The 27,829-nt window shown below is 37.0% G+C and overlaps 1 protein-coding gene across 1 annotated transcript in view; it reads right to left on the bottom strand.

The window, feature by feature from the left end:
* Positions 1-11,572: 11,572 nt before the first annotated feature.
* COL21A1 (collagen type XXI alpha 1 chain) overlaps positions 11,573-27,829 on the bottom strand; it is a 113,143-nt gene continuing 96,886 nt past the window's right edge. The window contains exons 21-30 of the mRNA XM_049818671.1: positions 27,158-27,211; positions 26,575-26,646; positions 22,285-22,320; positions 21,733-21,777; positions 19,597-19,629; positions 15,932-16,078; positions 15,780-15,834; positions 15,281-15,481; positions 13,709-13,786; positions 11,573-12,953 (exon numbers count right to left, since the gene is read on the bottom strand). Of these exons, the coding sequence (XP_049674628.1) occupies positions 12,766-12,953; positions 13,709-13,786; positions 15,281-15,481; positions 15,780-15,834; positions 15,932-16,078; positions 19,597-19,629; positions 21,733-21,777; positions 22,285-22,320; positions 26,575-26,646; positions 27,158-27,211 (909 nt within the window). The 3' untranslated portion in view covers positions 11,573-12,765. The remainder of the gene's footprint in view (positions 12,954-13,708; positions 13,787-15,280; positions 15,482-15,779; positions 15,835-15,931; positions 16,079-19,596; positions 19,630-21,732; positions 21,778-22,284; positions 22,321-26,574; positions 26,647-27,157; positions 27,212-27,829) is intronic.

The following is a 27,829-nucleotide window of genomic DNA, read 5'->3' as shown; positions in this document are numbered from 1 at the left end:
GGTCATAATTATTATCTCTGTAAAAGCTGGAAGCATTTGGAACTGTTTCTTTCAGTTCCCAAATTCTTTATTTTTCTGTTACTGATCTGAGTAATCTCTATATTGACCAGAAGTTCAGGGGTTTAGGTTTTTTGGGTTTTTTTTGTTGTGGATTTGGGTTTGTTTTTTTTTCCTTTAGAAAAGGACCTGGGACTTAGCTGCACTGTCTCAACTGATATTTTGAAAGAAAAAATATCTTTTCATGCAAAATGTAATGTCTCAGCTATCTCTGTAATTAAACATTTTCACATAAGGAAAGGCCTATACCTGGGTAGAGTATAAGTTGTTAGTGAAGACCACATGATAATTTTATCCCAGCACAGAAGTTTGTAAGTTTGACAAAGCTGTTATTAAACACTGCTTCCTACATACAGCTCTTGGCAATACTTATTCCACTATTCAGAAGGCCACAAATAAGTAAAGCACTTACACATGTCTAATGTGGTTCACCAACTCAGTGATCCAATGGATGCGCAATAATAAAAATAAGGAAAGGAAGTACTTTCTGAGGGCTCCTATAACTGATAGCTCAGTGACAGAAGACCTCGTTGCAGCCTCTCACACAAGCTGCACACTGGCCAAGATTCAGGTATCTGTAAGCTACCCATATACCACATATGTGCGGACATTGTATGCGGGCAAGTGAATTGAGCCTCAGGTGAGTCATGGACTATATGGTTTTCTGAACCTAAACAGATGTGAAAGACCTCCTGGTGGCCAAGCTGGTGTACTCCACACACCCAAGAATTGCAAAACTGAAGTTAAGACTGATAGAGATCAACTGACCCCACTTGTAATGCAGATGTGAAAGTAGGGAAATCCTTCATTTAACTTGGAATTTCTCCCACAGTCTTAAGGTAAGTGATTTCAGAAAGAGCCTGAAGAACTGGGGCAAGTGGGAAGTGGAGAAACTATCCCCTTGCTATTACATGTACAAGGAAAATGAGCAGACAAGGTTGTCTGAAATCAATGTGCCAAAATGCACAAGCGTGTGTCTTTCTTTTGATGATGCAGCATGGCAAACAATATTGCTGACCATCAGGGATATGCTGGAACACCTCCCATAACCATAAAATAATTCCCATTAGTATACTTCCTATAAAAATGAATTTTCATTTGTCAACACCCAGTGCCCAGAGCTCTCAGGGCCCTCTAACAGATGACAATTTGTTTAAATGTGTGTTTTAAGCATTTAGGTGGAGGAACATTTTGTTATGTATATATAAGGTTCTTCAGAATCCAACTATTTTTACTGGAAATCGAAAATTCACTTCTTCCAAACACAGTATTTCTTTACTTGGCATATAGGCACAACAGATGGAGTAAACATGAGAAATTGCTGTAACACTGAGAAAAGGTTCTTCTCAATTTTGAAGAGTTTGGAACTGATGTTAAGATTTTCCTGCTTGACTTCCTTGAAGTCAATGATACATAATACCATTAATGCATATATTGCATAATCTTGCAAGGAATAAATATTCATATCATCTTCATTGACGTATAACAGAGTACTCTCTAGACAGAATCTAAGTTTCTCCTTCCCAGGCATTTCAGCATTAGAAATAACCACTGAGCCTGACCTATAAAGTTCTCTAACCTGGGATCTCCACTCAGGTTATCTATCATTCCCAAGGTAATAACCTCTCTTTTTGAGTAGCTTGATGTAGTGACTTTTTAATTTGAGGATGAGAAAAGGAACAACCACCCCACTATCTCTCAGATAATCCACATTATATGAAAGGCATCTTCATTACCAGCTAATTACCAGAAATGAGAGCTACATTTAGGACTACATTCCTAAAGATTTGTTTAAAAGCAGTAGAACTTAAGTATAGAATTGCATGGGAAATGTTTTTAATTTCACAGAGATGTAATATTTCAAAAACAAATTGTTGCATTTTCAGGTTGAAGTTAAGAGTTTACAAATTGAAAGCACCAGCCTTTGCCTACCGTAGCCTCATCAGTACTCCAGGACCTGCAGGAACTGGCATGGAGAAGCAGAGAAGACCTTGCACCAATTGAATATGATCAAAGATTTCAACAACTCACATGAGAACTCAATTCCCACACAGCTGGGTGAGCTGCTGGCTCGCTCTGTCTCACACACACAGAGGAATACATTCTTCATTCAACTGGTGAAGACCTTCCTGTTCAGTTTCCATTTTGACAAGAGCTCATATTTGAACAAACAAAGAAACACCTTTTGTTCAAAAATACTTGCCTACCTCTGCTCAGCAGTTTACCTTGGTACCGCTCAGCTAACAAATATGAGTAGAAGAAATTCTACACATATGAAACAAAATGTACAAGTTCTAGAGAAAACCAGTAGAAGTATTTGTACACATAACCACAGGACTTATTCAAATTGCTACAAGGAATTAGTAGGAGCATGACAGACACTCCTGGGGTTGTTCCAGGCATTTGTGGATTCATAAGCATTGTTCATCACAAGAACAGTTACACGGGAGGAGCTGGCAGCTGCCGTAAGCTCTTCTGTCTAACAGAGGCAAAGCTACTGCCATTCTCCACTTGCTTACCATCGCAGTTCACCTGTGGCCAGATTATACCCATCTGCTTGTACAGTAACATTGTCCTTTGATGTTGTTGTGGTTTAACTCCAGCGAGCAGCTAAGCACAACGCAGCTGCTCACTCCCTCTCCCCTGCTGCAGTGGGATGGGGGAGAGAATTGGGGAAAAAAAAGTAAAACTCGCGTGTTGAGATAAGAACAGTTTAATTGAACAGAAAGGAAGAAAAAATAATGATAATAAAATGCCAATAATAATAAAAGATTGGAATATGCAAGCGATGCACAATGCAATTGCTCACCACTCACCGACTGATGCCCAGTTACTTCCTGAGCAGCGATCCCCCCAGTTTATATACTGGGCATGTTGTCACACGGTATGGAATACCCCTGTTGGCCAGTTTGGGTCAGCTGCCCTGGCTGTGTCCTGTGCCAACTTCTTGTGCCCCTCCAGCCTTCTTGCTGGCTGGGCATGAGAAGCTGAAAAATCCTGGTCTTAGTCTAAACACTACTCAGCAACAACTGAAAACATCAGTGTGTTACCAACATTCTTCTCATACCAAACTCAAAACCACAGCACTAGACCAGCTGTTAGGAAGACAATTAACTCTATCCCAGCTGAAACCAGGACAATAGGCAAGCCATAGTCTTTAGATTTGAAGTGATAAAGAGACTGTTGGATGTCTTATATATTGCAATCCATTAAATTGCACCTAGTTATATCTCTAGCCAACTCTAACTTGTTCAATAGAAGAACCAGCCTCAAATTTTAAGCAGTAAAGAAAGGGACGCACAGTAAGGGGTTTGAGCTGTATTTTCTGTATGCACAATATAGGAAATGGAGTTCAAACAGGCAAGAAGTTTATTCCTGAAAGTAACTATTTTTACTACCAGATTCTTCCAGCTCTGGCAACAGCTGGAAAGTAGAAAAGAGAAGTGCTCCCAGAAAGGTGAAGATTTCCCCTGTCAGTATTTCAGAGCTCCTTCCCACCACACAGCTAAAGATCCCCTACAACACTGGATATGGGAGTCCCTCTGCTAGCAGATGTGTTCAGCATCTGCCACGTCTTCCAAGCAGTCCTCTCCCTCTCACACAACTCAGCAACCAGATAAATCTCGGGGAGAACGATCGTGCAGCACCCAACAGCCAGGCTACAGCCTGTGCACCTTGCAGTAACTCACTTTGTATCTCAGGACCCAAGGAAGTACTTGTCTTTTGCAGCTCATATTTACAGGAGCATTGCGAGCACAGCAAGAAAGACTGAAGTAGAAGGAAGACGTGGATAAAGACACGCACAGACGGTACAGTGTGACACAGCTTAAAGAAAGCAGAAATGTAATTTAAAAAAAAAAAAAGGAAAAGAAAGTGAGATTTAAAAAAAATTAAAAATGCAGATGGAGAAAAAAAACCCCAGAACAAATAAAGTATCTAACACATGAAAGAACATATTGTAGGCATCCTGTGAATGGACAAGCTACACGTGTGTGCCGAAGTAGATAGACCATGGGCATGACCGGGGGAGAGGAGCAGAAGGAAAGTGAGAGAAAGCCAATAAAACCCAGGAAACTTCTATTGATTACACGATGCAGGAGATCACCATACAGATACCATCTGGCCTTTTGTCCTGGTTTTGGCTGGGATAGAGTTAACTGTCTTCCTAGTAGCTGGTCTAGTGCTGTGTTTTGAGTTTGGTATGAGAAGAATGTTGGTAACACACTGATGTTTTCAGTTGTTGCTGAGTAGTGTTTAGACTAAGACCAGGATTTTTCAGCTTCTCATGCCCAGCCAGCAAGAAGGCTGGAGGGGCACAAGAAGTTGGCACAGGACACAGCCAGGGCAGCTGACCCTACTGACCAGAGAGGTATTCCATACCATATGACATCATGCCCAGTATATAAACTGGGGGGGGAGGGAGGGGAAGCTGGCTGGGGGCTGCTGCTCAGGAACTGACTGCACATCACTCAGCAAGGGGTGAGCAACTGCATTGTGCATCACTTGGTTTGTATATTCTAATTCTATTATCATCATCATCATCATCATCATCATTATCATCATTTTCTTCCTTTCTGTCCTACTAAACTGTCTTTATCTCAACCCATGTGTTTTACCTTTTTTTTTTTATTCTCTCCCCCATCCCGCTGAGGGGGGGGAGGGAAGTGAGCAGCTGCGTGGTGCTTAGTTGCCAGCTGGGGATAAACCACAACACCTTTAAATCATAAAAAGCAAAAAAAATCCCAACCCAAAATGCAAACTGTGTCTCCATTTTCTTAGACTTCACACTGTAATGGTATTAACTCTAAAAAATTTATAATTTCAGTAGAATTTGCCTGTCTCATTCTAACATTGTCCCTACTGCCTTCTACTCTGCTTAAAAGCCAAGAGCTAACCTCTGAAAAGATCATGTAGGTAGCAGTTCTTTTCTCTTTTGTCACATCAGTACTTCTCTTATCATATTGCTATGCCATTTAACTAGGAGAAGAGGTAAGAAGGCTTCAGTTATTTTTTCTCCAGTTGGCTCTAGTCAGCAGGACATCCATTTCTTGCTGAAAAAATACACCATGTATTTTGTTCCTGGCTAGATGGCTGCACAGCACTCCCACAGATATAGAGCCTATACTGTTCCAGCTACATACATATATAAAATACTCGTACAAATTCCACAGGCAGAAAGATAGCCACCATTTATTAGCTGTTATCCATGTTTTCAATTGGTCTATAAGGTCAACTAGTTTGCTAACAACTCAGGTGCAAACTAATTCTACAAAGAGAACATTTGTTGAAGGTAAACCTGTCATAAGCCAAATATACATCAAAATTCTCCACATGTAGTCTTGTCACAGAGCCATTCTTTGTTGTCAAAAATTTTTAACATCCCAAAACTCTTAGTTCGGACACCTATTTTCTAGTTTACTGCTTTCTCCCTTTTTCCATTATAGCTGGGAACTTAGTTCAGCTGCATTACATGCAGCAGCAACACCCTTCAGCCTGCTGGGAATTAATCCCTCCGGATTTTTATCACGTGCAGGCTCAGTAAGGGCTCCAGCTCATGACAGGCAGGAGCTGGAGTCTCCCCCCTAGGACTCCCCAGAACATTCACAGACATTATCATACTCCCTTATCAAGCATAGCTCTAAGTTACTTCTTGTCAGCCCATCACCAAGTACACATTAAATATTGGCTTACTCACTCTTCATCCAGTTTTTAATAAATAATGTTACAGAGGTCAGGGCTATGCTATCAGCTTCTCAACTAGTAGAACTTATCATAATGTTTCACTACTGACTATTATTCCAAGGTTTCTCAAGCTTTTGCCAGTATGCACGTAATGCAAAGACATCCTTAAGGCAATGATGTAATTGTGAGGAAATATGATATTAATCCACTTCTATGCCAAGCTTTATAAAATTTATCTTATCATGGCAGATCCTGCCTGAGTTTATCCACAAAACAAGTGAGTTTTCCTACTTACTATCTACTACGTGTATCTGTTAAAGGAGCATTGATAGTAACTTTTAATACCTATTTACTTTTGCTAGTTGGTACTTTGCAGGTACCACGACTAGCTGCATACATAGCAGCTCGGAGGTATATATACTTGTTGGTATATGGCAGGCACCTCCAACAAACACTAGTGTGCACAAAAAGTTTGATTCATAATTTAGGAACTATCTGTTTACAGGGAATTCTGTAAATGAATACTGAACGCTGTGTTTCTGTTAGTTTGAATAAGAATGAACTGCCCTTGAGAAAGCAGCTGGCTGCTGGATTCCTGGGTGTAACAGATGCTCCGGTGCAAGGGTAAAAAAGAAAAGTATGGGGGATTTTATGAATGCCCGTTCAGCCTATTCCTCATGAAGGCAAACTAACCCAGTTACCCAGCACAGATGGCTTTGGATATTCAGTACAAGATTTGTGTGACCACAACATAGAAAGCAGGATTCTTTTTCCTCGGTTCTAGGTTTGGGGATTTTTTTCTAAGAAGCATTGTAAAAGGACTTACTGTGTAGGTAAAAAAAAAAAATCTCTTTAAACTTTCATACCACAAACCCTGTCAAGTGCTAGGATTTGCTTACCAATTTCCAGAGCAGGAGTTAGATAATATCGGGGTGGGACAGTTATGATGTCTTGAATTCTCATCCAGAACTTTGGTCCCGGCTGCCAGAGATTCCTGGTGCTCAGCACTGACACATTCGTCTTGAGCTTTCACCTCTGGGAGGTCTGTCACTTCATCTCAAGGGGGGTGTTATACCCACAGTGCACTTTCTCATAATTTTTTTTGAGGAGGGCAAGGAGAAGCACAATTCATTCAAAACATATTCTATTAGAATGGAGGAATAAAGTGAAGGACTGACCTTTTCCTTCTCCTTCATTTGCTATCCAGGCTACTGTACTGCTTAAGCCAATATTTTCTTCAGGCTCTCTCTTGCCTACATTAAAGGCAGCATTCTCTCCCACATCAAAAAGAGCTTCATTTACCTTGAGGAATCATGCCCCCATTCGAAGAGAGGGAGGTTTTTCCTTCATCTCTCAGGTAGCATTGTATTTTTCAACAGTTCAAGAAAGTTATTTCTTTGAAACACAGTTTCTAGGCATTATCACCTTTTTTGCACAATATTCAATATGTGATTTCAATGTGTCACAGAGATACCATGAATTTTGTTTGTGCTTTGAAAGAGGAAAAACTGAAAACAACAAATGGAACACTCTCTGGAGTTTACAAGGTTCTAACATGAGAAATATACTTTTTGCAGGCAATACGGACATATGATGCTGTAACAGTCACACGGATAAATCTTCCGATGACTTCTCACCTACCTTTTCCTTAAGTGGAAGAAAGAATACTATGTACTTTTATCATTGACAAGAGGAAAGTTGTCGAGAACTGTGAGAAAATCAATACAGAGCACTTAAATAGTTCTTTAAGCCTATGGCAGACAACCAAGGAGTTTCCAACCTGCCAATATACCTTCGGGAGAGCTAGCTGAGTAGCCAGACGACACTTCTGGAAAAACATCTCCTAATGCTTGCATCTTTTGCCAAGAAAGGAAAAACTAAGACAGAATAATACAATATACTGGACCATCACTAGAATATTTCTTTGTTACCAAACCCCACTTTATGCAAATATAGTAAACACTGGGAGGGGGAAGATGCTTTGTAAATAAAAATTCAGGAATCACACAGTAATGGTTTCCCCATTGTAAAAATGGATTTAGATTCTCCGGGATACATAGATGGTGTCCTCTATGAGAAAATCTTGCTTACCAACAGAAGAAAATAACCCACAAATATTTTTTATATTAATTCAAGTTCTAAGTATTTCAAAACCATCTCAGAAGCCAATAGTTCTTAATATGGTTTCTGCTGAATATCTATTAGTAAGTTGTATTTTGATTTATCATCTATGTTTTCCCCCTACAAGAAAATATTATAGTCTCTTCTCACAGGGGTTTGATTCAACCTGTGTGAACTATAATGACAGATCCTGACAGTGTTCATTGCCAGGACAGCCAGATGCACTGATAAGAAATTTCATTTTAATGCACCTTGAGTTTTCTGAAGAATGAGATTCTCTAGTTCTGAAAGATGCACAGCTAACAATTCTCAGCTCCTGCTCTAAGAGGCTGCCCAACCTTGAAATATACTGGCTACACCTGAAGCAGACAATGACACCTTGGCTCTGAAGAAGTAGCAGGACTGTGATAGGTCAGTTCTTACAAGAAGACTAGATTTTATTCTTTTACTTTTTCATTCGTAATTGGAAGATGATGATATCTTTCAGTTAAACAAATGAAGAACTGAGAACCATACATATACATATATATACACACCCACCCACCATATATACATATATATATATATATTCCCAAAATATATCTGCACATGTGGAAGCCATCTGTAACATCTGGTCTTTTACTAAATTATATATATGTATATATAGACACATCACTCCATATGTATCTACTCCAAACTTCCCTAAGAAGATCATGATTCTCAGAGGTGCAAATTGCCAAGCTCCATACACCACGAAACTTTCATTAAGAATTCAGTTCCCACAATAATATTTTGCAATTCTGCATCTTTATGTCCAAGTACATGCCTCAGTATCTAAGAGGCAATAGCAGTCAATGACTGAAGTGGTAAATTTTAAATCCATTTTAAACACACAGAGATATTATGAGTTGAAGCCATATTCAAAATTTAGTATAGTGAATTGTAGTTCCTCTACTGACACCAACAGGCACTGGACCAACAAGGGAGTATAGTTTTTAACTGAAGGTCACACAGCAAGATGCTACTAAAAAAAGTTCAGAAATTTTTTTTTTTTTTTGCATCTTACCCTCTGCTTAAAAATTAGCCCAAGATCCAGTTTTAAAGACTGTCATCAAGAGAGTAAGCAAATGTCAGTTAACAGAGTTTCTCGTAACAGTTTCCAGACAGTATCTGGTAGTTAGACGGTGACATGTTTCACAGTGATTTTTTTTTTTATTCACAGCTTCTGATTGCAGATCAACACCCTTAAGAACCTCATATAGTTTGCATGAATAGTAAATAAGAGTCTCTCTCCTGTGAATCATTAATCTGATAATGCACAAGTTTATACCATTTGTTTAACCTCTTACTTTAGAATTAGTTGAAGATCTGGGAAAAATATTCATACTCTCAGTTAAAGGACCGAATCAAGACATGATCTTGAACACACCTACATTTACTGTATAATCCCACTATATCAAATGAAGTCAGAAAATTGAATGATTGTGAAGTCAGCTAAACTCTGGCTTGATAAAATCCTATAAGGAGCAATAATCTAAATCACAGGTTCCCAGGCTATAACATACATATTTCAATGGGATGCAAGACACTTGCTAATAGTTTCTGGCTACCTGATCATATAGAACTAGGTTTTCAAAGGGTTTGTCTTTATTTCAATAAGCTACATCATTATTAGCTTTCAGGGTGCTGGGCCAACTTGTCTAGACCGTGCTTTTGCCAAGGAAGGTTGGACCAGATGATCCTTGAGGTCCCTTCCAACCTGGTATTCTATGATTCTATGAAGATACAGGTTTCCCATAAGGGAACAATAAAATGGATAAGAAAATAAGGTAGGTGAAAGGTCTTCAAAGAAAAATATTGGCATAGGTAAACAATGGATTGATTTGAGATTTGGATTGATAATACTGTTTTCTGTAGTGACCTTGACACAAAAAGTAGGAGCATGATAACAAAGACCAGATCAAAAGAAAGCAGGATCAGAACACAAGAGGAATTAGTTTGGAATTAGAACAGTAAAAAACCTCTGAAATGCAGTGCTATGAACTGCAAGACCATACACTGAAGAACTAATAAACATAGCCACTTTAAGTTTAGGTGCCCTCCAACCTGAATTGCCCTATCCTATAGAAGCTTATCAGCTACAAAAAAAAATGTAAGAGGGAATAGATCTGGGTAATACTAGTTCATCAGAGAAGACCTACATCACTCTTGTATAACTTACCCAAGAATTAAGAAAAATGAGAAGCTGAACAGAGTTACATGCTGGGATTAAGTATCAACATCACTGAGGTATGACTGAGGTTCCTTACCTAGAATTATAGGCATATTTCTAAAATGACTCATTCCCCCTCAAAAAAGTGAAGCAGAGAACTACAAGGATGAACAAGGAGTGGAGAGCCTTTCAAACAGGTGGAAAATAAAAGGTTTGCTTGCTCAACCTAGCAGACAAAAGGCTGTCAGGGAACACTAGTTTTCTAAAAGGTGCCAAAAGAAAAGGAGTAACTGAACCCAAAGACAACGTTAGCATAAGAAAGAAGGTATAGAAAATGGCCATTAATAGATGCAGACTGGAAATTACATACAGATCCTCAGCCAGAGCCATTCAGAAACAACCCTCCAATAGGACTAATGGGGTGACAAAACCACCACTACTTTTAAAATTGAAGCTTGATGTATGTGTGAACTTGATCAAATGAAGTCATAACCTAAGCTACTAGTCAGACTGGCTGATAAATCAAGACTTTATTCCTGTCAAATGCACCACATTAAAATTTTTCTTGCTCTTGATAAAATTGAAATGTTTGGATATAGGAGGAAATGTTTTGCCTAATGAATGCAAAAAAAAAAAGTGAAATATTGAAAAATTTCCAACTTTTCCACCATGTTTCTGATGTGGAAGAATGTATGTGTGTTATTTTAAATTATATTCAAAACAAATACTGGGATTTTCTGTAAGTAAGGAATTGTGGTTTTCTGTTTGTATTTGCTGCAGCCAGAGGTCCTTCTGACTTGCTCTTTTTTCGTTGTTTTTTTTCCTCCCAGGCTCGCCAGTCACACCACCTTACATCTTACTGGAAAAGGTGTCTTAAACATGGTTTTAAATTAGCATGCAGCGTGGACAGCTCGGAAAGGTTCTACAAACATGCTGAGATCCTGATTCCTTCCTGGCCTAGCAACATGTTTCAGTTCCAGCTCTCAAAAAATAAAACAGTGTGAGACTGAACGTAACAAAATAAGAGGTTTCTAGATTCTTTCTTCCACAAATTCGATCAATGCTTGTTCACACGAGCAAAGTCCTACAGTGTGTACCACGAAACACCAGTCTGGGGAGAAAACTTCATGCACAGCTTCATTTCTCAGGTCCACATCAATATCTTTCAAGAATAATCTTGGAGGTTTTTAGACTAGGTTTTCTGAGATAGTAATGACTGCACTCCTCTATAACCAAGGCTGTGGTTTCCCTAAGCTACTCACTGCAAGCACCCTTCTGCACTCGGGCACTCCCTGGCCCACAGGCGGTAGAAGCCAGTGGAAAGGTGCTGCTCCCAGGGACGGTGCTTTCTCCAGAGGAAATGGAAGGACCTTGGGGGAAAAAAAGCACAGCTGCTAGATGGAACTATCCCTCCATGTATTGCAGACATCACTCTTCTGCAACACAGGACCCAGGCGACTCTTGCAATCGCTCATCAAACTACCACCAGTTCTTTACAAAATTTTATTTTACCTTGAACGTCAAGCATATTACCAATCTCTGATAGTAGGACGACAGAAAAACAACACATTAGAAAAAGCCACTTAAAATGCATCGGTTAAGTTCAATACAAGACTCTGCCTTAATTTAAGAAACGGATTTTAAATTCTCATGGGAACTGTGCCTTTGCTCTTTATGTAAAAGCCAGCAATATACCTCATTAGCAAAGCATACAATGAAAATTACACATAGCTTGCTTAAAATGAAAAAAGAAACAGCATAACAAACATTGCAGGTAGCCAGCCAGCAGTTAGACCTTTCTCCTTGTAAACCTGCTTCTTCAATTAGGCAAGTACAGTCCTTGGGGAGAAAGAGCAAAGGGTATATAACTTAATTATGCAGAACTGTTACAGTGGGGTTGTGCAAACATTTTTTTTAATTTGTATTTTTGTCAAGTCATAGCTACAAGCCAGCTATACCAGGTTTTTGTTCTTTTTTTATTTTTTAATGCTATTTTCATCTAAGTGGAATCACCCACATGGAACCTTTTGACCTTTTGTAGCTGACAGTACCATCTAATAAAACCTTGGCCATTCTTGAACCAGTAGTTCTACCCTTGCCTTTCACCTTGGTTTTAAGCAAAAAGTTACATGGCAAAATAGGTGATATTACCTCCATAATAAGTCCAGATATTTCTCTTAGTTTATAAAAATCTGATATATGCTTTCACTCACAGAACACTCAGAGCTATGACATATGAAATGTATACAAGCCGATGAGATTCACACACATATGAAGTCAAAGCCAGCCACATTGTTTCAAAATCAAATACTGTATATGTTGGCTGCATGTGAAAAATTTCACAGTACTTTATACCTGACCAATGCCATTTAAGGTCTAATCCTGCTCCCAGTGGCATCTCCAGCAATTTTGCAAAGGACTTCAGTGATAACAAGAGTATGATAGGACACTTAAATACTAAATACCAAATATTATAGTTAATTTTATTCCTACTAAAACTGATGATCTCTTTAAAACACTTGAGATTCAATTGATGCAAGTTATAAAAAAAAATTGGAGTTTTTTTCCTAAAGGAATGTATAACCTTTGGGATCATTACTTATAATGTTTATAATGTCAGAGGTACTTCTGTTCCTGCTTATGGGATTATTGCTGGTCACCTTCCTGAGACTTGAAAGACCATAAAAGACAAGCACCATACCTATTCCTCTAAATTAGTAATTTGGTCCCTTTCTAAATGGATCTCTCCCCACAATTACACTAAAACATAGTGATGGGTCACAAATTCCAGGGGGTCCAACCGGTCCTGGCATTCCCGGACTGCCACGATCTCCATCTTTACCAGGCTGCCCACGCTCTCCAGGACGTCCTTCCTTACTCATTCCCGGCGGACCTTCAGGACCTTAATGACACACATGCAGTGAACAAATACATTACAAAGTATTTTTATTAAAATAAAAACAAGAGCAACTATGGACCCACAAAGCCCCTGCTCTTTGATGAAGTATGCAGATAAAGGAAACTTCACTTTCTGAAAAAGACACTTCTTGTCACAAACTGCTTATATGTTTATATAAAGAACATAATACCTTGTTAAGATTTTTTTTAAAAAGCATGTGGAAAACACTTTAAATAAAAATAACATTTAAAAGGAAATATAAAATTCTACTTTAGTACACTGTTATACTTCATGATATAATCTGGAACCACCATGGCATGAATCAGAGTCCTCCTATTTCTATTCGTCTTTCTGGCTTTGGATTAGGCCCTAATATCTCTTCCAAATGCTCAACTTTGCATTTTGCATGAATATACTGCTGTTAGGAAGAACATTTTCCTTCACTAAGCAATGCTTACATGTCACATGATTGTATCAGGGCTCACTTTTCAGGTAATAACTGACTTCAGGATCCATCTAGCAAGAAACAGTAGTCGTATGTACCAATCTCTACAAGATCTCTCTTATATTAAATAATGTATTATATGATAATTTAAAAGGCATGCAAGAGACAGGCATTAGCCATAAAACATATATGGCAATTAAGATGTGTAAAAACTATCTACATTGTTCCAAATTATATTAATATTTTTTCTAAACCACATTTTTTGGGAAATTATTAGCATGCACTGAATCTGCACAGCTGAACCATCCCTCACCTGGAGGTCCTGGAGGGCCTTGGATCCCAGGAACCCCAATTCCTTGATTGCCCTTTGCGCCATTTTTCCCTGGCAGTCCTGTGAATTAATAAACACACATAGAATGTGTGTTTATTAGAATAAAGAATACTTTCATCCAATGAATTAGGAAGTCAGCATTTGATAATACTTATTGAATAAGAAATATAATAGTTCAAAAGCAAATAATGGAATGTAAAATAAGCATTTCCTCATAACCTGCACACTGTAACTGGGTTCTAAATTATCCTCATTTCTGCTGAATTAAGAGCTGATGTAGCACCTGTTAAGCAGACAAGCACTATGAGGTGAGGGAATAGATGATGCGCAATTAAGAAATTTGCTGTCATTGCCTTTCCGTTGGCAAAGTTTTTAAGAAGTTGTATGAAGAAGTGTCAGGTATTCACCACAGTCCCAGTGGAATACAAAATATATAGACAATCTTCCACACATATGGCAGAATTGAATCTCCACCAAAGAAATACTGAGAGGGCCAAAATATGTGCTTTCTTACACTACTACAACCCAATAAATTCAGTTTCTTCATAGAAACAGATACCTATTTTTCCAGCTCTTACGGAATAGCCAGAACCGTTAGTGTCAGCTCCAGAGGAAAACCGCACATTCTCCTACTGGAGGTGAAATTATAAAAGCACTACAGACAAATCATCATTACATCCAATGAATTTGATGTGCTAGGTCACATTTAATAAGTCACAAAGAAAGTAAATAATTACCAACCACCTGCCTGCTTACCCTTGGTACATTACTGTATTTCATACAGCTTTCCTGATTATTTTGATGCTATAGAAAACACAGGTGCTGCTGGGACCAGTTACCAAATTATGGACTTCACCTGGTCTCTTGGTCTAGTTCCAGACCATATATGCACACTTAACTTAAAGTCTGCAAATACATCCCAGAAATCAGTTGGAATGCTTGGATAGATGAGTTACCTGAAAGCATAAACCTTAGCTTGCTGAAGAAGAAAGCAGAATGTTTAAGAAAAGCACAAAGAAAGGAGTAATAATCCTTATGAGATAAAAAGAATAAAAGGAGAAAACCCCAGGAAATCAGGAGGAGTATAAAGGTTGTCACATGCCAAAAATCAGCCTATGGGGTAGCAGATAGTAAATAGCCAGTGAATAAATACTGTCTTTAAAATAGCAGAAACAAAGAAGTTTGGAAGAAAAGAAACCGGAAGATGTGAATACATTGAAATCCATGTCTAAGCATATTTGATCTAAAAAAAAATACCTAAACACAGTTAAAAACATATATATGAGACTACAAACTCTCTAAAAAGATCAAAACAAAGTTTGACTATAGTAGAACTGAACACTAGCTATCTTGTTGCATTCTTGTACTTTCTCTTCTTCCGACAGGCGTTCTTCGTAAGTGGTGAAACATTCACATTGCAGCACGTCCTCAGTTACACTTTGTGATACAAACCCAGCTATTCCCTCACCCCACCCTGCACTAATCCCATTCAAAAGCGGAAACAGAAAACAAAGTCATAAAGGCCATGAGCACCATGACACATGCACACAGTACCTCTTGTCCCACGAGCCCCAGGACGACCTGGGATGCCTGTCAGCCCGGGAATGCCATCGTTTCCCGGTAAACCAGGAAACCCTCTTGGGCCTTCAGGGCCTCTTGGACCTGGTGGACCTGGAAGTCCTGGGGAAGCACTTTGGGACTGACAGTGGTTACAGTTTTGTAGCCTTCCACTCTGGAGGATGGCAGGCAACTGGGCTGGGAGAAGTCAAACAAAAAATTACTTAGAGTGTTGTAACAATAAAATATTAAAATATTGCCCCCTAGCCACTAATACAAAACCAGTTTCCTCTCTTTAGAGAACATGATACCTTTAGGAAACAACACGGTAAAGTATGGAACCTGTGGTGTGGAAATATATTTCCACACCTGTAGGAAAACAAGTGATGAATCAGCAATATCGATCTTGCCTTCAAGAAAGCATCTTTATAATTATCAGGAAACTTCTTTAGCACTTTAAACAAGGGAAGAAGAGTAAAGAGGCTTTCAAACTTACTTCTCAGTACATCGGAACACACCTGGCGAATAAATTCTTCTGAAAATTCTCGTGCCTGTATTGAACACAGAACGGTTAAAAAAACAGAAACCATGCATTTGTTAGGGGTTTTTAAGGTACCCAAAATGACGAGTTTGAGGTCCTATACATACAGGTTTTCCATCTGATCCAGGCAGTCCTGGTGGTCCTCTATCTCCTGGCTGACCTCTGAGACCAGGAGGTCCAACCAAACCCTGGATACCGGATTCTCCTTTTTGCCCATTGGTGCCTCGAATGCCTGGATCTCCTTTCTCACCTTTCTGGAATGAAAACCAACAAAAAGCCAATTGCATCTTCACAGACAACTTGGAAACTAGGTAGCACCAAGCAAACATATTTTGAGAAAATCTTCATTGATGATCTTCATAAAATGAATATAAGTTGTCACTGAACATTAACTTGAAACTGATGAGATCTATTTTCCTAAAATATACTGAAGTTTTCAGATTCTTTAGTAACTGTTTCAGATACAATTATTTACAAAAATATAACTAGAAATAAATTACCTTTTTTTTTTAACTTTAAGGACCCATTTTACTTACTAATTAAAATAAACCAAAATAGTTGTCTTATTCACATATGGAAGGAAAGGTTTTATTCACTTTTTTGTAAGAATTAGATTATTTGTTACAGTACATGAAAATCCTTAGAGGGCTGGAAAAATTAGAAGTTAAATTCTGGCATTACTGAGGTTCTTGGCAAACTTACTATAAGAATCAAGACTTTTACCCTATGTCTGTAGTGTATAAGACAAAGGAAAAAAACCAGTTTGACTTCAGTTAGGATTTTTTTGTTGTGGTTTTTTTTTTTCATGATTGATAACAACTGTAGTCTATTTGCTTCACTGGAAAAGGTTAAAATAAGACTGGAAAGTATTTTGCTCTATCTTCATCAAAGCAATGGGTCTTCTATGCATGGAATTACCTACTGCAATAGTTCACATGGAACTCCTTCCCTGTGCTGGAGCCAACAAAACGTCAGTACAATTTAATTTGGTACATGCCCAAGATTAAAGTTAGTATACTATGTTTGCTCCCTGATTCATTTTTTCCTTCCATTTTTGCACAGCTTCTGCATAATGTTATCAGTTGCTTCAAAATTTTCTTTTCCCATTTCCAACTAATTTAGATGGAATTATGGCAACAAGGCAGCAGGATTACTCTATATGACAAAACATATTGGAGCAAATAATGCAAGTTTAAGAAGCACTCAGGCATGCAGTCTTCATAGACTTACACTGAATTTTAAATTATAGTATTCATATTACTTTCTATCATTCTATATAGTACTTATCAAAATGCTTTACATCAGAAAAATTCAAAGCTTTCTGGCTTGGTCTGAATTAGCAACAATGCCCAGAGTTCTCCACATGAATTATCACAGGGTAACAAGCTTCAAGTTCAGTATTGGATTACTTAGTTTTATGCAGAGCTAGCCACTAAAATAAGACACATGTTTCTCCTCTTAAAAAAACAGATAAATGAGATAAAATGTGACCAATGTCAGTCAAGTGCCTAGGAGTACTGTTGGAAAGCTGGTCCACCAGTAGGATGCCATGCATGAACTCAACAGCAGTCCATACCCTCTTCCCACTACAAAAGTTATACACGAATTCAGAACTGACTTTTTCCAAGGTTGTAATTGTATTTTATTTTCTTGATACTGTCAACTCAAATTCTGTAGACCTAAAGAACTGATACTCTTAGTTACACGAGGTAGATTTGTACTTGTTCATTTCTATTATATAATTACAAATGTTTTTTCCATTTAACAGAGTCAGCAAGGCTCAGAGATAAACATGTGGAGCATATGTAGCTGCCTGTAGCTATACTAGAAATTGTAAGTGCTGGGATCTGAAAATCGTGCTGTTCTTGTAGCTAGAAGTTATTTGTTTTAATTTTAATTACTTTTACAGCTATGGACTATGTTTACATAAAAGACATCTGACTTGCAAGTTGATTTACTTAGACAAAATGTTAAAAGGGCTAGAAAACATTAAGAACCAGTGAAATATTATGAAAATGGCATCTATTGTAGAAAAACATTACAGGCAAGAAGCCAGTATAAAAACACCAGGACAAAAACATTGGGAGCATCAGCACAACTGCCTGCCGAACTTGCCAAAAACCAAATGAAACTGCTGAGGGAACATTTTCTGTCTGTGTATCTTGGTTTTGTAATGCTCAGCCACATCCTTTGTGTGCCCTTGTTTGTTGACCCTTGCTATTGGCGAAGAAGAAAAAGGAAAAGAGCTCAGTAAGTGCTGAGACCTACAGACTGAAGAAATTTTTATTGAGGAGTCTGAGTCTAATAAAAGACAACTTATTCTATAAAAATGAAAATAAATGAATTTTATAGGTCTGATAAGTAAACATAATGACATCATTATATCTTAGTGTATAGTAAGAATATTAAAAGGATTTTTCAGAAGAAATATATTATCACCACGATTTACAATATTTAAAGAGCATAGTTCAATAGTATAGAAGGAATCTTTTACCAATTTTGGCAATGATTTAGCAAAATGCCTACAAGCCAAACTGTAATTTTAAGTATTTCATAGAACCACAGCAGGATACAGGGTAATTTATATGTTTAAATGCATAAAATTATTTAATTTATTAGAATTGAACTTCCAATGAATATGTCCAGTTACTGATATGGAGCAATGCTTTAATGAAAAAGGGTGGAACAAAGAAATCTCTAACTAAAGTTGAAGGAGAATTGTATTAATGGGACAGTATGTACCCTGATTTCACTAAATATTGGAATAAATAAAAAATAACTAATAAAGTTAATCTTTAAATCTTTCTTTAAACAACATGCAACACAAAGATTGTGTCTGGTTACAAATATATCTACATTAGCCAAACACAAGGGGGGAAAAAAAAAGATGGGACTTCTAAAAATATCCTGAAGAGCAGTTTGTGACAGACCAAGAGCAGTCCAAGCAGGCTTCCCCTATGCCCCTCAAGCTTCAGGCTGAGTTGAATTATTCCTGTATAAACTTAGTAGTAGAGAGAAAGAATTCTGCTCTGCATTTTCTGAGTCAGTCTCAAAGACAGAATCCTCTAAAAAAAAAAATCTTTGTAAAGGCTTCGCTATATTCCTTTTCATCAGGTTTGAAATAAAGGCTCGCAAAGAAATCTCACTGGTGAAGGTTGAAACACACAAGACAAATAGTTCAGCTGTGGCGGAATTCCTTACCACAGACTTTTATGGAAGCTGAAAGTACAATATATGAGCACAGTTCAAAAGGAATTAGGCAAATTCAAGACTGACATTAAATGCAATGGTCTTGATCTTTAGCTTAAATGCCCCTCATTTGTTGACTACCAAAAGAGTAAAGGTATACAAGAAGCTATTATTGGCTGCTACTGGACAACATGGATCATTTTGATCAAGTATTCTGCATTTTTATGAATACATTTTAATTTTTCAATGAACTTAGAATCTCTAGTTGTTTTTTTCTTTAATAATTTGCTTTCTTCAACCAGCTCCTAATTTTTTTTGGTTGGTTGGTTGGTTTTTTAATTCTCTTAAAGTATCTACTTGGTTTTAATTATTTTTTTTTAATCTTTCATTTCATGAAATATATATTTCACTATGTCTCTTTTTAACTAATACTAATACTCTTCTCTGATATTTCTCAATTCACTTATATTCTGTTACTTATAGAGATGTCAGGACAGAAATAAGACATTTTACAGATCACAACATCTGTAGACACAAATGGAATAATTTTGTAATACAGTATTTGTCATTACAAATTACTCACCTCTCCTTGTTCTCCACTCAATCCTTCTATTCCCTTTAGGAATTAATATGAAAAAAATAAAAATAAAAATGCAAATTGAGCCAAATTACTTGGAATCAAAAAATAGTATTTTTGTCCTTTGTTTTCAGCAATTAATAACAAAAGTCAATTTTTAAAGATTCTGTGATTGCTATTTGTACAAAAAACGAAACTGCATATAAGGATAAAAAATGTATATCACGGTGAATTAACACTTTAGTAGTACCTCTAGTAGTATCATATACCAAAAGGATAAGTTGGGAATATATGATACATATTATAAACAAATAGACATAATATAAACATATAGACAAAACCTTATTCACTCTACAAAAGAAATAAAATTTTGTGTTCTAGCAAAAGGAAACTCCTGATTCTACCTGTTTAATACTGTCTTCCCAGACAGAAATCAAGTTCAGAGCCTTTGAAATACAAAGTCAGTTTGTAAGCCAGATTTTGCATGTTGGCAAATAGTTTTGGTGTCATTTCTGCCAAATTGTCCAATGGTGTTATTAATCGTTAAGTTCCATGGCAAGACAGCAGTTCAGCACAGATTTTTTCACTTTTCTGATATACTCTTATGGACAAGGGAATCTGTATTGTATCTTTGAGAAGTCCTGGAGGCTTGAGAAACCTTGGAAGGACCTAGTGCTGCCTACCAGAAGTATTTGAATGACTGATTTTTTGGTTGCTGACCAAACTAGATAAGCATGGGAAACAATTTTAGACCAAGCCTGTATTATTTTTCAGCTTTCTCAAAAAAAAAAAAAAAAAAGGCAAGCAACAGAAATTCAGTTGCATCATTCTATCTGAAAAAAAAATATTGTTTTCTTTCACTATCACTTTGGTTTACCCTATGATTAAAATAATAAATATATGAATAATTTGTCCACTAATTGCAAAACTAAAAACCAGAAAGTTTAATTTGTAAAATGTTAGAGTAGGACATTACGTTTGGTTAAAACCAATAATCACCCTTTTAGTTCAAAACTACTTCTTTTCAAAAATATCTGCTCAGCTTTACTACTGGACTCCTGTCAACCTACATACCCCTGAGAGTGATATAACTAGTCTAACACACAATCTAGATCTCCTGCCCATGCTCCACTGGAATCAGCTCCTTCTGGCTAGACAGGCAGCTGCATTGATGTCGTAATTCTGAAAAAAGCAACTGTGACTTCCTTCCAAGTCTAGTTTTAGATATGTACCTCTAACAAGTACTTCTCTGTTTAGACACAACATAGATTATGTAGTTAACAAGTATTTATAAATACTAACAGTTATTTTCTGTGGTATAACAAGATAGCCAACCATGACACAATCAGAATACATTGGCCCAGAGTTAAAGAGAAACAACTGTATCTCACTGATTTGCAGCTGAAACAGGAAACATCTGTAATTTATGAGCACAGAAGATGTCAACAATGATTCCCAGTACAGCCTAGGAGGTAATGAACTACATGGAAGTGTAGCACGGTACATGCAAAATCTTAACATCTCAAGCACCACTCTTACAACCTTTACACAAAAGCCACTTTGTGCTGTCACCTGCATTTTATATTATTTATAATTGTTTCATGAAAAATTTCCATAATTAAGGATTTAATAAAACAATGCAGAAAAATGTACTTCTGGTCTGTTTCTCAAGATACAATATCCCAGAACCACAGAAACATGTAGGTTGGAAGGGACCTCTATGGGTTCAACTTCCTTTTCAGAACAGATCCAGATAGAGCAAGCTGCTCAACACACTGTCCAGACAGGTTTTGCTACAATCTCTGTGAGCAGTCTGCTCCAGTGTTTGACCACCCTCAAAGCAAAATGTTTTCCCACGTATCAATCTGGGATTTCCTGTGTTCTAACTCATGGCCATTTCCTCTCGCCCTTCCATTACGCACAGCTGAGAAAAGCGTGGCTTCATCTTCTCTATATGTGTTGCATTTGTTTTTCTTAAAACTACTAAGCTTGTTTAAGAGGTAATTTATATAACTATTTAATCATGTTATACATCAATATGTTTCACCTGATGCAAATAACTATCCATGTTGATGGAAGTAATCTTTAGAAACAAATATGAATTGTGGCTCTCTTGAACTAGGATGACTATTTTAACAGTACCTGTAAGCCTGGATTTCCTTGTCTTCCTTTTTCTCCTTTCAGACCCTTCAGAAAAGAAGCACATTTTCTTAAAATACACATTTATCTGGGAGAAGTAATTAATCTATCAAAAATAACACAAAGAGGTAAACCCTAAAATCTCATCCTAACACAGGCTCAATCTATCTGAAAAGTTACTTAGCAAGAGTTGAGAGCAGCAACTGTGCAGAAGGGTACAATTTCTCCTCTGAACACAGAGGAACCAAGTTAGGATCTGAGTAGCGACATGATACTCTTCTTTTTCTTGTAGGCATTTCCATGACTTTTAGATAAGAAGGAGGAAAATCCCACTTGTTATAATATAGTAGGTAGGCAGAGGCCAGGTGGCGTTACTTTGTGAGCGTTCATGCGGTCCCACAGTGCCTGCAGCAGGCAGGGACAGAACCCACTGCTGCTACTCTTCAAGCAAAACTTCTGTGGAGCTTAATCTGAAAAAAAAGCTCCTGAAGGAACACTGAAGACTTGTATTAATGGTGTTGCCAGGTGATTTCATTAGAAACAAAGTTGATATACCTGGATACCACTTTCACCTTGGTTTCCTTTGTCCCCCTGTAAAATATTAGAAGAAAAGTCTCCATTGTAACATGATTCATCGCAAAGACATGTAGTCTGTGTTTTAATTTAACACGGTAAATACAAGAGAAACATCTAATAGCTTTTATCTATACTGAATTAAAACAAATCACTTTATCCCCATATACACAAACACTGAGAAAAGTACAGAAAGTTATACTAAGAAGGGAATCAGTCACAGAAAGAACTATCAAAAAGAAAAGTGGGCACTCATATACCAAGCTACAATTAAAAAATACAAGATAATGCGATGGCAAATCCAGCAGGATTTTATCCACTCAGTGTATGGGAGTGAAGAGGATGTAGGCAGGGAGGGGGGCAGTATTTCTGATGCATTAAATTTTACCTGTATGCTAACTACTATGTATGCTTGCCTTCACCCACAGAGAGTATAAATAATTTTTTTAACACTTACTATAAACCCGTTGAGTGCAGAAGTTATACATGACACACCAATATGTATTTAAATTTAATCAAAACTGTGTAAGGACTAAGTTCCACTTTCACCCACTCCTTTTGACTTTCATGGAAACGTTTATAGTAAATAAACATTAGTGACGTGATTGGCAGTCAGATGGCACAAATGGTACTTAAAAGACAGGTATGTAGGTTTATCAAGTTGTCTGAACACCATCAAATTGACACTGGAGAGAAACAGGCAGCTCTTGAAAACTATTCATGCCAATTAACGACAGAGGTATAAAATATGTACTCCCAGAATATGCACATCTCTCTTCATTGACTGAAAAGAAAACTTAAAATTATGGGAGATGGCCCCTGCCCTAACTCTGACCTGTTAAATCAGTGTGACTCTGTTTATATAAACATGAATCAAAATGTTGGGCCAAGAACATAGCAACTCATGAAAAAAAAAGACAGATCTGGGGGCGCGTGTGTGCGTGCAAAACTGCATTTAATAAAGAAAAGCATTAGGATGGAGTTTTTTCAATCTGTTTTGCTAGTTTTCTTGTAAGAGCGAAGCATGCGTGTGTTTGGTTGTTTTTTGAAAAAGAGAATGTTTAGTTAAATGTTAAACAGTAGTAAAGAGGAGATTTTGGCCATGGCAAATATTTTTCTGATCAAAAATCCCAGAACATAAGAGGGTATTTATACCAGCTTAGGCTATAGCTGAAAGGCTTCCTTTTTTTCTGTCAGAGGCCCAAACTACACTTTTTTTCCTGAATAATTAAAGAATTTGTCATACTTATGACTTGTGACTCCAGTTAACCAGCAACATATATTCTGACTTGCTCACTCTTCCATTGGGCTTCAGTACATTTTGAAAGACTTAAGCCAGGTAATCTTTCTCCTTACATGCTCTGGAATTCACTGTTTTGAAACTGGTCAGAAGACTAATTTTTCTACATCTTGTCTTGGAAAACAGAACTCAGGTTCCATTATCTCATTCAGTTGAGATAACCTCATCTAAATTTGGATCATTCTCTAGCTTCCATTGACCAGGGACTTGCTTCATTGTCTAAACATAGGCATTTAAGATGTTCTAGGCAACCCAAGGCATCCCCGTATGTATCTACTGACGTCTGAAATACTCTAGCATACCCAAGACATCCATACATGTCTGGCATATATGACACTGGATATACAGGAAACCTGTGCCCTTCTAGAGCAGAAGCTGAAGTCTAGTAGAATACCTCTGCATGGGTTTTCATAAAACTTTATAACACCACCCTTCTAACTTACAGCTTCTTTACCCTTCAACCCTTCTTTCCATAGTGAAGTACTAGATTCAACTCTATTTCTGTAATGCCTTTATATGAACGGCTTCATCCTTCAAGAGGTGGTCCTCTGCATTGCTGGTAATACTATGTAGATGCATTATCATTTTTTACTAACTGCTTATTTCTGACACCTTACCTGAGCTTCCTTTGCTTTTACAGGATTTCCTGTTCAGTCTGAAATCTGTAATTTGAATACGTAATGGAGGAATCTTTGCCCTAGTTGAGACTCCAGTATTTCCCAAGAAACATTGGTAGATTTCCAACACAAGTGTCAGATACATTACCTAAACACATTTAATTTATTTTTATATAATTTTTTCTATATTTTCAAATTTGAAGTTATTAAATCAGTTCAAATATAATTTAGAATATGATTTAAATTATTAATTTTTGTTAAGAATTTAAAAGTAATGTTAAATTTTTAAATTTAAAATTTACATTTGAATATTAAATTTGGGGTCATAGCAAATATAGCAACATTTTTAGCCTTGACAACTTGCTGCTTGAAAAAGATCTAGTTTGAATAGTTGCGGGTAATGCTTGTTAGTTATAGTAAACCATATCCAAAGGAAACAAATCTATCTGTTACATGACATCAGATCAGTTATATTGCTCCAAAGAAACAGTATAACATTGAAATAAGCTTTATACTTGTATATGCCGATTAAGAAAATCACTGTAAAAAAAAAAAAGGTCATATTTTCCCATAAAAATACAATAAAATAATGAAAGTAATAGCAGTACTCATTATCTTGCAAAGTAATGAAACATTTAATTTTCAGGATGCACATATTACTGCTTTAAAAGTGTCCAGGATAAAGAAATCTTAATTAAAATTTAGACTAAAAATGTAATGGATACAAGTCAGAACTTTAGTTACAATTAGAATTAATTAATTTACAGCAGCGGAACTAATTTGACTTCAACCACTTTTGAACCATGAGAGCTGACAGGTGTTCAACCCTGAAATTATCCTCAAATCATGTTATTTAAGATTATAGTGAATATTTTTTCTCCAGCTGTTTCAAATAAACATGTCATCTTTCCTTCACATAAATTTGCCTAAATTTACCAAGCATAAATTCTTGGTCTTTCTCCATTTCTTGGTTAAGTTACATAGAAGAAAGGTGCCGTCCTGAAATAGCATCATTTAGAAAACACAGGTAGTTACCCACAGGACACAAAGAGAAATGATTTTCAATTACTTCTAATTTTCAGGTTCTTAAATCCCATTCTATAGAGAAAGCATAGCTGATTTTTCCTCAAGAGAATCAGTTCACACTCCAGTGAGTTCTGTGAGTTACAGTAAGACAAAAATAAGTCAGTATTTTAAAGCAAGAAATATTCTAGGGGCTTTCCAGCTTCCAGTCAAACAAAAATCTCTGCCTTATTGGCTGCAACAAAACTGAGAGCCTTCAACCACACAGTAGATTTTTAGTTGAATGCTGTCATCTTATAAAAGAAAATCTCTAGTAAAGTATTTAATGTAATGTTAATTACAGCTTTAAGTTTTGCAAAAAGCTGTGTGCTTGAATTTCAAAACATACCGCAGAACAATACTGCCTGCAATCTTTGCAACCTGGGACTCCTTAAAGACATGTGACTGTCAGAAAATCCTACATACCTACACTTTAAAAATAAGGATAGCTATCCAGATAAGTCAAACATCAATATGAAATTTTACAACATGTTTGCAAAACGGTTCTTCAGCAATGAAGAATTTCAGCACAACCACGTCTATAGCAGTGTTTGATAGAGGTAAGGCTGCACCAAGAGATGGTGAGATCTCTGAAGGCATGATCTTTATGAGAACTCAGTATTCAAGAGAAATAAACAAAGGTTCATCTGAAAAGAAGAAATCGTTTTCAACCTGTACAGCAGAAGTACACGAATCTAACGTAACTTGTACTGTCTAAAATTTCAACATTTAATTTAGCTAACTGTCTAGGCTTCAGCTACAGACAAAGAAAGGTGTAGAGATGTGAATTAATGACTCCCCAAGGAGCGCAGACCCTCTCAGCTAAATATGGGGAGAACCCGGACAGCTTGGTTAGATCAGATAACTCTTCCTGGCTAAAGCTAACTGAGCTGAATCTGTCCCAGCTGCCTAGGGTTAATCGCCCCAGTTCTTATGGGAGCTCCACAAAAGATTTTGTACAATAGACTTCATGGGTGTAGCACTTGCTATAACATTAAGTAAATATAGAAGCATGGATCATACCATTATGTACTATAATGCATAATGGAAATTTCATTAATACCTATGTCGTAGCATTTTATATTAACAGTTTCTCTGTTTTGGCATTTCTCTCCTCATGAAAAAGAACTGTTCTTCTAAAGAATGGGCCTTCCAAAATATAGCAACTATTCTCTAATAATAATTACGTATTTAGAAAAAGGTTTTCCTTTAATAACAATCACTTATAAGAAAAGCACTTAAGTACTTCCAATAAAAGATGTAATTAACGTAAAACTGGAAAAAAATACTTACCTTTATACCCTGGGTACCAGGAATGCCTGGGTAGCCTGGTTCACCTGGAGCACCCGGTAGTCCTAGTTCTCCCTGAGTAATACAACAGCTCTGTGTTAGTGATGTGCTGTGTGTAAAAACATATATTGCATGTTTTCTCAAGGTCACATGACATGCTTTGGCTATGATATTTTGAAATTTTATAACTGAGGATAATTGAAATGTCTGGAGAATTTATGAAGGGATGTTGAATATAGAGAAGCCACAAAAGAGACTCCTAATTCTTAACCTCAGTTTTCCAGTATTTATCTTTTTTAAATTGCCTTTTAATACACTTGATGTTGGTTTTTCAAAATTACACAAATAGAACTGTCTGAAGCAATGGCAACGTTTGCAGGTTTGAACTTCATGAACAGCTGACATTGCCTAAACTCTAGTATAAAATTAGTAAGAATAAGCCATCAAATGGATTCTGATGCAATTTTGTTAAGTACTGTTTTACAGTGAAACAAACTGCCTTGTAACTAATCATGGAAAATCAGTAAACCGTGGAAAAGTAAATCAGTCCCTTCTTTAACCAGAATACTTCCAGATTTATATTTACCTTGGCTCCTGATGATCCTGGTTTCCCCTGTATTCCAGGTTCGCCTTTATCACCCTATATAACAATATGAGAGTGTGGCTGATACATCAGTACGTTTTGTCACATGTGGCATGACTAGAAAACATAAACAGACACTGCTGGGAAATTGGCTCTTAAAAATAGGCACAGGTAGTGACTGAAGGGCTAAAGTTCTGCTCCCTTACCAGAAACCTGACGTTTCAACTTTCTCGTAGGAAAGATGAGATACTGATGACAAAATGTGACCTGCCAGCCTCTGCTCACCTGTCCCTTCCCCGCCTACCTAATTTCCCTTGCCCAGTCATACCATGTTTTTGTGTCCTGACTTCACATTTCCACCATCTTATTTAATAAAACTCTGAGAATCCTTGGACCTGTCTGAGCCAAAATATTTATTTATGTTTTAGTTTTTATTGTAGCCTATGGAATTAGGCATATATTCAGCACGAGGATTTTCATTAAAAGCTAAGAATTATTAATTACTTCATGATGCTATTCTGTAAGAATGAGCTTATTAAGAATGATTCTCTAAAAATCAGCTTATATTCTGAATGAGATAAATATACAAAACAAAAACATTTTCCGCAAATGAAAATAAAGCTAATTAATTTTTAGTCATTTCATAGGTATTCAATCGTCTTGACCATAGCAAAC

The sequence above is a fragment of the Accipiter gentilis genome, chromosome 16 (assembly GCF_929443795.1).
Source record: "Accipiter gentilis chromosome 16, bAccGen1.1, whole genome shotgun sequence".
Taxonomy (NCBI): Eukaryota; Metazoa; Chordata; class Aves; order Accipitriformes; family Accipitridae; genus Astur; species Astur gentilis.
The sequence above is the reverse complement of the archived record's forward strand: the minus strand, read 5'-3'. Positions and strand labels throughout refer to the sequence as shown.